The 12168-nt window shown below is 41.6% G+C and overlaps 1 protein-coding gene and 1 long non-coding RNA gene across 3 annotated transcripts in view; one reads left to right on the top strand and one right to left on the bottom strand.

Annotated features, from left to right (window-relative positions):
- Positions 1-7252, top strand: part of LOC132596875 (uncharacterized) — a 39693-nt gene extending 32441 nt beyond the window's left edge. The window contains exons 2-3 of the long non-coding RNA XR_009563162.1: positions 4943-5061; positions 6930-7252. This is a non-coding gene — a long non-coding RNA (uncharacterized lncRNA). The remainder of the gene's footprint in view (positions 1-4942; positions 5062-6929) is intronic.
- Positions 7253-7634: 382 nt separating this feature from the next.
- On the bottom strand, positions 7635-10776 carry ACOT4 (acyl-CoA thioesterase 4). Of its 2 annotated transcripts, XM_070044991.1 has the most exons (4): positions 10309-10576; positions 9822-9867; positions 9240-9442; positions 7635-8465 (listed from the first exon to the last, which is right to left on the bottom strand). In XM_070044991.1, exons 1-4 carry the CDS (start codon positions 10435-10437, stop codon positions 7875-7877), a joined length of 969 nt encoding a protein of 322 aa, XP_069901092.1. In that variant the 5' UTR covers positions 10438-10576; the 3' UTR covers positions 7635-7874. The 2 variants fall into 2 exon arrangements, with proteins under 2 accessions (XP_069901092.1, XP_030687505.1); XM_030831645.2 differs by lacking the exon at positions 9822-9867 and having other exon boundaries at positions 10309-10776.
- Positions 10777-12168: the final 1392 nt, after the last annotated feature.

The following is a 12168-nucleotide window of genomic DNA, read 5'->3' as shown; positions in this document are numbered from 1 at the left end:
CTGATTCAGTCTTGGCATAATGTACGTTTCTAGACATTTGTCCATTCCTTCTAGGTTGTTCTGTTTGTTGGCTTATAACCATTTATGGTATTGTCTTGTGGTTATTGGTTGTTATTTCTCCTCTTTCATTTCTTATTTTGTTTATTTGGATCCTCTCTCTTTTCTTCTTGATTAGCCTGGCTAAAGGATTATTAATTTTGTTTATCTTTTCAAAAAAATAGCTCTTGGTTCATTTCATTGATCTTTTCTAATTTTTTTGTTCTCTATTTTATTTATTTTCTCTGTGATCTTCATAATTTTAGTCCTTCTGCTGACTGTGGGCTGTGTTTGTTCTTTTTCTAATTCCTTTACATTAGGTTGTTTATTTTAGATTTTTCATGTTTCTCCAGGAAGGCCTGTATCACTATAAACTTCCCTCCTAGAACTGCTTTTGCTGAATCCCATAGATTTTGGAAAGTTGTGTTTACCAGATAAAAAAGTCAAAGTCAAATAAAAATTCTAACTGAATTAGGGAAAAGGATAGATGAACACAGTGAGAATTTTAACAAGGAACTAGAATATATATATAAGACCCAATAAGAAATGAAGAGTTCATTAACTGGAATAGAAAACACACAAGAAGGAATGAATAACAGATTAAGTGATACAGAAAACACATAAGTGATTGGGAAGATAGAATAATGGAAATCACCAAAGAAGAACAGCAAATAGAAAAACAAATTTAATGGGTGTTCCCTGGTGGCCTAGTGGTTAGGATTCTGAGCTTTCACTGCCGTGGCCCAGGTTCAACCCCTGGTCAGGGAACTGAGATCCCGCAAGCCGTGCGGTGTGGCCAAAATAAAATAAAATCCCAGCTCTATTATTTAAAAAAAACAATTAAAAAAATGAAAATAGTTTAAGAGATCTTTGGGATAACATCAAGCATACCAAAATTTGCATTATAGGGGTTCCAGAAGGAGGAGAGAGAGAGAGAGAGAAGGGGATCTAGAATGTATTTGATGAAATTATTGCTGAAAAGTCCCCAAACCTGAAGAAGGAAACAGATATTCAGGTACAGGAAGCACAGAGGGATGAACCTAAACAGACCCACACTAAGACATATCATAATTAAAATGGAAAAACTTAAAGAGAGAATTCTAAAGTCAGCAAGAAAAAAAACAAAGAGTCATATATAAAGGAAACTGCATAAGTCCATCAGCTGATTTTTTCTGCAGGCCAGAAGAGATTGACATGATATATTTAAAATGCCAGAAGGGAAAAATCTTCATCCTAGGATACTCTACCCAGCAAGATTATTGTTTAGAATTAGAGAAATAAAGAACTTTTCAGAAAAGCAAAAAGGAAAAGAGTTCATCAATAATAAACCTACCCTAAAAGAAATGTTAAAGGGTCCTCTCTAAGTGGAAAAGAAGTAAGATTCCATAGGAAAGGGAAAATCCCACTAGGAAAGGAAAATATGAAGTAAGAGCTGAAGATTAACCACTTACTTAAAGAAGCTAGTATGAAGATTCAAAGACAATAAACTGTAAAATCAACTATAACTACAACAAACAGTTAAGGGATAAACATGAATATGTAAAACATGACATCAAAAACACAAAATATGGGTGAGGGGAATAAAAAATGTAGATCTTTTAGAATGTGTTTGAACTTAAATGACTGCCAGTTCAGAACAAGTAGATTTAGATATAGTTCATCATATATGAAACCTGTGGTAAACACAAATCAAAAACCTACAATAGAGGGGCTTCCCTGGTAGCATAGTGGTTGGGAATCCGCCTGCCAATAAAGGGGACATGGGTTCGAGCCCTGGTCTGGGAAGATCCCACATGCCACAGAACAACTAAGCCCATGCACCACAACTACTGAGCCTGCACTCTAGAGCCTGTGAGCCACAACTACTGAGCCCACACACCACAACTACTGAAGCCCGCGTGCCTGTAGCCCATGCTTAGCAACTGCAACAAGAGAAGACACTGCAACTAGAAGACTGCACACTGCAATGAAGAGTAGACCCTGCTCACCTCAACTAGAGAAAGCCTGCACGCAGCAACGAAGACCCAACACAGCCAAAAAAAAAAGAATAAAATAAATAAATTAAAATATATATATTAAAAGAAAACCTACAATAGATACGTGAAAACTAAAGAGAAAGGAACACAAGCACACTACTAAAGAAAATCATCAAACCACAAGGAAAGAAAGAAAAAGAAGAAGAAATAAACAGAGAAGAAATACAAAAACAACTGGAAAACAAGAAACAAAATGACAATAAGTACATACCTATCAATAGTTACTTTAAATGTCAATTGACTAAATGCTCCTAAGACATAGCTGATTGGATTAAAAAAAAAACCAAGACCCATCTATATGCTGTCTACAAGAGACTCACTTCAGAACTAAAGACACACACAGACTGAGGGTAAGAGGATGGAAAAAGATAGATATTTCATGCAAATGCAAATGGAAACAAAAAGAAAGCTGGGGTAGTGATACACATACCACACCAACTAGACCTGAAAATAAAGGCTGTAACAAAAGACAAAGATAAAGGGATCAATACAAGAAGAGGATATTATACTTGTTAATGTATATGCAACCAATACAGGGGTACTTAAATATACAAAGCTATATTAACAGATATAAAGAGAGAAATTTACAATAATACTATAATAGTTGGGGACTTTACCACCCCACTTACATCAATGGACAGGTCATCCAGCTAGAAAATCAGTAAGGCAACAGTGATCTTAAATGAGACAATGGGGGAATTCCCTGATGGTCCAGGACTCAGCGCTTTCACTGCTGGCTGCCCAGGTTTAATCCCTGGTCGGGGAACTGGGATTTCACAAGCCACAGGGTCCAAGAGACAATGGACCTGTTGGACCTAATAGATAGGATATTACACCCCAAAATAGCACAGTACACATTCTTTTCAAGTGCACATGGAACATTCTCCAGGATAGGTCACATGCTAGGCCAGAAAACAATCTTAACAAATTTAAGAGGACAGAAATTACATCAAGCATTTTTTCTATGTGTATTTTAAACCCCGCAATATGTTATTTGTAAATATTTATATTTACATGCATATTTAACCTTTCTCATTATGTTCCATTTCTTCCTTCATTTCCATATTTCCACCTTGAGTCATCTTCATTCTGCTTGAAGAACACCCTAGTTTTTCCTTGCAGGTATGCTATATTAATTCTCTCAATTTCTACTTTTTTGAAAATGACTATTTTGATTCTGTTAAATTTTTTTCAATCAATTTTATGAACAATATATACTTTCATATGTAAGAATCTATTTTGCTAGAATAGGCTTTGAGGTTGTCAGATGTTTTCTTTCGACACTCTAAACGTTTTTCAGTGGTTCCTGATTTCCATCATAGCTGTGGAGAAATCAGTTGTTAGACTTACTGCTGCTTCTTTGAAGGTTGACTTTTTTCTGAGGTTGCTGGTAAGATTTTTTAATCTTTGTCTTTCTTTTCTGCAGTGTTCCATTGCCTTTTGCTACGTAACAAACAATTCTGTGGACAGATTGAATTTTCCAAAGATGATTATGACAAATAACTCCCATCTCACATGCCCTTCTAGAAACTTGCCATTCCCCTATCAGGAGATAGTCTATACACATTTTCCTTGCACCTAATGTCTCTGTGTCTGCCTCAACCAGTAGAGTACAGCTGAAGCAATGATATGTGACTTCCAAAGCTAAGTCATAAAAAGGCCATGTATTTCTGCCTTCCTCTCTTGGACCATTCATTTTTGAAACCCAGATATCATGCTGTGAGGAAGCTCAAGCAGCCTGTGGAGAAATTCATATGCACAGGAATCACAACTGGCTTTAGGACTAGGTGGCAGGTAGAAATTGGAAGGGCTCCAGGGAGACTATAAAGGGACTCATGAAGGCCATTATTGATGACCTAAAGGAAAGTAAAATAAATTTATTGGAAGCTAGAGGCAACACTGACACCTGCAGTAATGTGTAAAAGGGTAAATATACCTAATGAATTCAATGATCTAGCTAAAGTGATTTCCCAGCTGAGTACTGACAGTGACACCTGGCTTCTCCTTGCTGCCTATGACAAAATATACAAGAGGAAGAGGTGAGCTAAGAACTGCTAAATAGGAAGCAACCAGGACTTGCCAAGCTTGGCAATAATAATGTTTCTCCTTTCCAGCTTCTCCAGATGGTAAATTATTCTGTAATTATTCTATAATTAAGACAGGACCTCAGAGCAAAGTCAAACCTAGGGGGGCTCTGTGGGAGAGACTTTGTAAAGACCTCAAAGATTCAAGGTAGTGCTTCATAGAACATTTCAGAATGACAAAGTTCCTCTAAAGATTTTAAGGTGTACCTAACAGATCCTGTCTATTATATAACAGAATTTATGGGAATCTTAAGGATGTTTGCCTGCAGCATTCTCCCAAGGAGCCCCAGATAGAAAAGTTCCTATCTCAAACAGATTTGTAGTGGTGTATTGTCTAAGGAAGTGAACCCCACTGATATATATATATATATATATATATTTTTTTTTTTTTTTTTTTTTTTGCGGTATGCGGGCCTCTCACTGTTGTGGCCTCTCCCGTTGGCGGAGCACAGGCTCCAGACGCGCAGGCTCAGCGGCCATGGCTCACCAGCTCAGCCGCTCCGCGGCATGTGGGATCTTCCCGGACTGGGGCACGAACCCGTATCCCCTGCATCGGCAGGTAGACTCTCAACCACTGTGCCACCAGGGAAGCCCCCCCACTGATATTTTTTAGAAAACCTACATAATTCTTAAGAGAATGGTTCTGGTGGAAGCACAATGAGTTTGAACTAAAAGAGAGAAACAGTGCAAAATAAAAAGAGATCTTTGGATGCCTCATCTTTTTCATCCAGGAAGCAGATCCAGGAGGCTTTTTTTGCTAATTTAATTTTCTTATGGGAAATACAGGTTTCAACTCAGAGGGTGGAACCAAGAGCTACAGAGAACAACTCACAGAGAGTAAACTGAGCACCAATGGAAGAATTGGCAACATGTTCTCAGCTGGATTTCAGAATGGCTAGGGGCCAGTGAGTGTCATGCGCCTCCCATATTCCCCATTATTGAACAGGAATATCTGTAAGAATTATCTTATACCTGCCTAGCATCGTATTCTGGATGTCTCTGTATGTGGACAGCTAACTTGTCTCTTTAGTTCACAGATCTTCAGATTGAGAAGAAAGATACTCAAGGAGCTATACCCAAGGAATTATACCTGGGGAACTTCATCTGCACCTGGACCTGATATAAATGATACAATCTTAGACTTTGAGCCTGAGCATGATGCTATAATGGAATGAAACTTTGGGCGGGGGCGGGCTTTAAAGGAGGGATGACCATATTTTACAGGGGGGAGGAATGTGAGCCATTGCGGCTAGAAGGCAGATTTTCCAAAAGGTGGTCACAATGTTTCCCATTCCACCTGCTCTTCTAGAATCTTTCCACTCTCCTTTTGAGAGGTGAACTCTATGTTCTCCTTGAACTTGGTGGGTCTTTGTGATTGCCTTGACCAGTAGTGTACAGCAAGAGTGATGCTATGTAGCTTCCAAGACTAGGTCAAAAACATGCCATACAATTCAGCTTTGCTACGCTGGGATGCTCACTCTTGGAACCCAGCCCAGTTAGCCATTGTAAAGGCCCACAAGGAGAGAACTGAGACCTGTGAACCATAGCCCTGCCTGAGATCTTAGCTGACAGCCAATACCAACTTGCCTGCCATGTGAGTGAGAAAAATTAATGGTTAATGTTTTTTAAAAAATAAATTTATTTATTTATTTTTGCCTGCATCTTTGCTGTGCGTGGGCTTTTCTCTAGTTGCAGACAGCGGGGGCTACTCTTCGTTGTGCTGCGCAGGCTTCTCAATGTGGTGGCTTCTCTTGTGGAGCACGGGCTCTAGGCGCAGGTTTCAGTAGTTGTGGTGTGCAGGCACAGTAGTTGTGGTGCACGGGCTTAGCTGCTCCGCAGCATGTGGGATATTCCCGGACCAGGGCTTGAACCCGTGTCCCCTGCATTGGCAGGCGGATTCTTAACCACTGTGCCACCAGGGAAATCCGAGAATGGTTAATGTTTTAAGCCACTGTGTTTTGGGGTGGTTTGTTACAAAGCAACAGATAACTGAAACGCCCCCCAAAACACAGTCACATAAAACAATATTTTGTTCACAGATCCACAATTTGGACAGTGCTTGACTGGGACAACTCTTCTCTGCTTCAGGATATCTAAAGCCTTCACTGGGAAGATTCAAATGGCTGGGGGCTAGAATCATCTTGAGGTTTTTTCAGTCACATCCCTGTACTTGGGCTGAGATGACTCAAAGGTTGAGCTCATTTGGGACTATTACAGGAAGAGCTTACAGTTGGCCTCTCCGTGTATTTGGGGCTTCCTCACAGCATCACAGCCTCAAAGTTGTAAAACTTCTTAGGGTGGCTCAGGGCTCCAAGAGCAGTTGTTCCCAGCAAGCAAGGTGGCATCACCTTCGTGGCCTTTACGACCTGCCTTCTGAAATCATAAAGCCATCAGTTCTGCTGTACTCTACTGAGGCAGTCAGAAACCCATCCAGATTTGAGGGGAGGGGACATAGATCTCCCACCTCTTGGTGGCAGAAATGTCAAAGAATTTACGTTATAAATTCTATGTTATAAAACTGCCACAAACAATTTTTCTGTGATGTGTTAAATATGGTTAACTTGCTTGAGGTTTATGGTTGTTATGAACTGAATGTGTCCCCTCAAAACTCATATGTTGAAATCCGAAACCCCAATGTGATGGTATTTGGAGGTAGAACCTTTGGGAGGTTGTTAGGTTTAAATGAGGTCATGAGAGTGAAGCCCCCATGATGGGATTAGTGTCCTTATGAAATGAGGAAGAGAAACTGGAGCTCCCTCTCTCTCCCTGCCAGGTAAGGACACAGGAAGAAGGCAGCCGTCTGTAAGCCAGGAAGAGGCGCCACCAGGAACTGAATCTGCCAGAACGTTGATCTTGGACTTCCCAGCCTCCAGAACTGTGAGAAATAAATGTCTGTTGTTTAAGCCACCCCATCTATGGTATTTTGTTACAGAAGCCTGAGCTGACTAAGACATAGTGCTGTTGGAATATGTGGCTGATGTCTTTGTCAGCTTTAGAAAATTCTCAGCCATTATCTCTTCAAATACACTTACACAACACTTTGTAGCCTTGATGTCAGAGAAAGTGATGATGATGCCTCTAAGAATGTCACAGTATGATTTTCCAAAGTCTGTTCTTAGAGCCAAGAAGCAAAAAGGAAAATAGCTCATAGTCAATCACCTTTGGAACAGAGTTTTGACTTGACCATCCAGAGCCAGATGATCCCCTTCTTACCGTAACTCCTCTCAGAGGATTCTTCTCTAATCTCCGTGAGAAAAAGGTCAGTCTGGCTTTCCCTCTATCAACACCTCTCTGTATATTTTAGCCAATAAAAATTCTACCCTGCTACCAGTAGTGGAACCGGTAGCAAACACTGAATGGCCATTCTCTCCCAGTGATGGAAAAAGTAGCCCCGTATTTGTTCAGCTTTAAATTTCATCTGTGCCTCAAAGTGTTAAGGAAAAAAATCTAGATGAAAACACAAATTTTAATAGCGTTGATACTTTTTACTATTTAGTATTGTATACTTCTAATTGGATCTTCTACAATAGGCATTTGTTACATTAGAAAAATTAATGACAAAATTAATCTCAAAAAAGTAACCTAAAATATAGCATTAATACCAATGACATGAATTTAATGTTATCCAGGGGACAAGTGATTCACATAAGATTATTAAACACTAAAATCTGACCTTGAATCTCTCCTATCAATAACAGACCAATTACAATTTGGGGCATTACAATTTGGGGCAAGCTCCAAGGTGTTTGGTGAAGAAGGTTAGAATTTGCTTCCAAGCATCTACCTGGGCCTTAGAATGAGCCCTGGGCTCCCCACCCCAGATCACAGGTTTGTCCAGTAATTTGTGTAGGGAAGCTGGGCACATGGGAAAGTAAGGAGGCTCAATGTAATGCCCAGTCCCAGGGTAAGAGATGATCTGGGGTTTTTCCTTTCCATGGGCCTGTAACCGTTCAGAGGCTATCTGGGCGTATAACTCACTCCTCCAGTTATGGTCATCCTGACCAACAATGAAGAGGATGGGCCCCTGGGCCTTCTCTATTGGAATCATGCAGGGGTTCTCACATCCCCCTACAATATCATTCCTTATATCCACAATGTCCAGGAGGCCTGAAAAAGCTACCTTCATTCTCCTTAGGTCATGGCCCAGTGGTGGAATGCTATTCTCCTTGTAGTATATGGCTTTGTTTCCATTGAAGCCAGATCCATTGATGGAAACTGTAGCTGAGATGTTCTTCAAAAATGAGGCCATGGAGAGACAAATATCAGCCCCTAAAGAAATGCCCAGAAGTCCAATGCCAGGGCCCTTTACCTGTAAGAAAAGAAGGGACAAGAGTCAAAAGTCAAGAACCTACCCAACAGAAAAATGTTTTTCTAAATGTGACTAGAGATGCTGCTAGCTTTAATTTGTGAATTGGCCACAAGAGACTCAACCTCAGCTGACAGAGTTTCTTCCCATGTAGAGACAATCGTGCTGGACACACGGCAAACAAATCTTAAACTCACTGGCAAATTTGGGAATTCGTTGCAAACTTCCAGAGAGTCATCCACTAGAGAATGCTGAGTCATTGGAACCTGTCAATTTCAGAGCTTCATTCAGGTTGAATTAAAACATCAATGTTCCTGGGCATCTGTGTGGAACCAAATTCTGTTCCAAGAAGTGAGTCTTTCATCAGACCCCATCTAAATATATATTGACAAATGATTAACTTTATAGAAACAAAGTACAACTTCAGAGTCCAACTGAGTGGTTCTAAGCTTATGAAATGGGTGGACAAGTTTTGATCAAAATCTGAGAACATACTCTGCTATCAGAAGAAAGATTAAAAAGCATGCAAAGCTAAAAATTTAGAAACTCCACTTGCAAAAGAAATTTTAATATTACTACATAATTCCCTAAAATAAAATATCACATGAATTTTACAGTGAATTCTGCAATATTAATCCATCTGACAAAGAAAGTGGAGTAGAAGAAATCTGTGAAAGAAGAATAGAGCAGCATCAATGCACCTGGCACAGGTGAGTGCAAAGTGACACCCTCTCTGGAGGTAGTTCTAGAGAGAATGATAAAGGACATTAGGAGAACCTGGGTGTGTTGAAGCATGTAGCACAGGGCTTCTTCAAAGTAGTCCAGGTGTATGGTGTCGAATTTCTTGGGAAGATCTTCAAAGTCACAATAAGCTAGAGCCAATGTGGCAAAGCCATGGCCAGCCAGAAGGCTGGCCCGATATTCCAACAGGGCTCCTCCAACACCAAAGATGTCAATGATCCCTGGGAAAGGTCCTGGTCCTAGAGAAGGTAATATTATAGAGAGAAGGTATTATATAATTTAAAGAAATTGCTTTCCTTTTAGAGAGCTTTCTAAAGTATTTAGTGGGTTCCCGTGAATCAACGAAAACGGCTTCCTGAGTCATTATTGACAAGGAATACAAGTTCCAAGTTATCTCCAAGGTTCTAAGAATCTTTAGTTGTAAGGGAGGGTAACAAAGTCTAATGACTGCATCATTGAAGGAGGAATTTCACCTTTTAGACAGTGTTGAATTGCAGTGTTCTGTTACAGGATTGGACACAGAGTTAAGAATCAAAACAAAGCTTTATACTGTGTTGCACCAACCCTTGGCGTTATTTTTGGTTCAGATGTCAACTTAGAGGAAAGAAAAAGAAATACCAGGCGAGGCTTCAGGTGAGGAAGGCAGTGAAGTCTCAAAAGTGATCTGTGGTAGAGAGGAACATGAAAAAGTGAGTAAGGGGCCCAGCGTACCCAGGACACTACAGAAGGGAGACATGGCAATAGATTCCTTGACCATCATCATTTAGTGTAAAAGCGATCAGCTGATGCCTGTAGAGATCTGTAGCGTAGTTATTAATAGCAAAGTGAACCTACCGATCCCATCCAGTCTTTTTTTTTTTTTATCTGCACAATAACAGTATCCACCTCATTGGGACAATATAGAGATTAAATGAGATAATGCAAGCAAAACTCGTAGCATAGTGCGGAACATATCAAAAGCCTCCAATGTGGCTGTCAGGTCTCTGATTTAGTCAACATCCGCTTCTTCTGACCGTGCTCCCAAGCCAAACTCCCTGGGAGGCGGTATCAGAAACCAAGGCAGCCCAGGGAACATGCTGTCGAGGTCCCAGCACCCCAGCCTTACCCGGCGGCAGGAAGAGCGTGGCGCGCACCCGGCCCGCGCGCACTGGCTCACGCCGCACCCCGGGCGCCAGGAAGTCGCGCTCGTGCACCGCGCGGCCCAGGAGCCGCTGGGCGCCAGGGTCGTGGCCATCGAGCACCTCCAGCTCCACGGCGAAGGGCGTCTGCACGTCCCGCTTCAGAAACCGCCAAAAAGGCTTCTCGGGCTCCAGAGCCCAGAGGAGCCCCATGGGCTCGAGCCCCGCGAAGCTGCCGCCCAGCGCGGGCGCGCGCTCGAGGTCCAGCTGGCCGTGGGCGTCGGCGCAGTAGCGCGCGTGGGCTCGGAAGAGCGCGTCCTTCTCGTCGCGCAGGGACGCGCGCAGCGTGACCGGCTGTCCCGGGGCCAGGCCGCACACGGCGATGCGCACCGGCTCGTCCCAGCGGCAGCGGCCCACGGGCTCCAGCGTCACTGTCACCGCCATCCCCGGCGCACTGCCGCGGTCCCGACTCGTCTGAGGTAAAAGCGCTAGGTTGTGCTCTAGGCCCGGGGCGGGGCGTACCGGGATGTCCTGTTGTCTGGCTGTGGCACCCAACCCGCCCGCGTATACGCCTCTTCTCAAATCTCTCCCTCGTGGGAGTGAAACTTGTTGGGTATGGATTCGTGGTGAAACCAGAGCTGAATGACTTTAGGTAGAATACCAAGAATTCCAGCCTCTCCATGGAAAAGGACAACCTTTTCTTTTTCTAACTTTTAATGAGTTATACACACACACAAAAAGTGCATAAATTCTAAGTGTGTATTTTAGTGAATTTCACAACCCAAACATACTTGGGGTAACCAAGCACAAGGATCCGGAAACATCATTACTTCTCCAGAAGCCACCCTCATTTCTGCTCCAGTCACTTTCCCTTCCCCAAGGTGCTCTATCTGAGTCCAACAAAACGGGCTAGTTTTTCCCAACTCTGCATTTTATGGTGATGAATCCTTCAGTGTGCCTTTTTTAGTGTCTGCTTTCGCTCAACATTCGTTACGTTTGTGAGATTCATCGTTTTGTTGGGCGTAGTTGTAGATTGTTCATTATCACTGCCAAATACTATTTCATTTTGTGATCATAAATGTATTTGACGATTTTATTGCCTATGGACATTTGGTAGTTCTCAGTTTAGGACTCTTAGGAATAGTGCTCTGAGCATTCAGTGAACATGTGTCCATTTTGATGGACATGTATGTGCGTTTCAGTGGAGTGAATACCTAGGAGTGGAATTGCTGTATTATAGAGAATAATAATGTTCGGCCTTAGTAGATACTAAATGTCAAGCTTTTGAATGTCACGTTAGAAGCAATATAGGTATAATGTTCAGGGATGCCCAGCATTTTATATGTAGTATAGTAATGGCTACTGTTTAGCAATGTCCCACCTGTTATACATACAAAATTTAACAAGTTTATAAAACACTGGGAATATTTTTCAAATATTGGAACGGAGGAAACTGAGGCTTGGAAAATGTTAAGATGCTGAGGATTAGCCTCTAATAACTGTCAGAACCATGACTTAACTCCAAACGTGGAACTCAACAGTGAGCGGCAGCATTGCAGTGAAATATATTAGAATTCTACCTCTGAGTTCAGCACTGACTAGTTCTGAAGTCTTAAGTAAGTTTATATCTTTTGGGGTTTAAGAGTTCTTGTGTGTAATGTGATGAAAGTCTCCTATATGGAGATAAAAGGTGATAGTGTATGTGAAAGTCTTAGAAGAATATTGGGAAGCAAAATGTCATGTTTGATTTCGTAGAGGCAGAGATTGAGCCTATGCAGTGTTTTGTTTCTCATGAGATATTTGCCATAGGTTTGCATCCTGCTTTTTAAATTCTTTTTAAAGGAAAA

The sequence above is a fragment of the Globicephala melas genome, chromosome 2, assembly GCF_963455315.2.
Source record: "Globicephala melas chromosome 2, mGloMel1.2, whole genome shotgun sequence".
NCBI lineage: Eukaryota > Metazoa > Chordata > Mammalia > Artiodactyla > Delphinidae > Globicephala > Globicephala melas.
The sequence above is the reverse complement of the archived record's forward strand: the minus strand, read 5'-3'. Positions and strand labels throughout refer to the sequence as shown.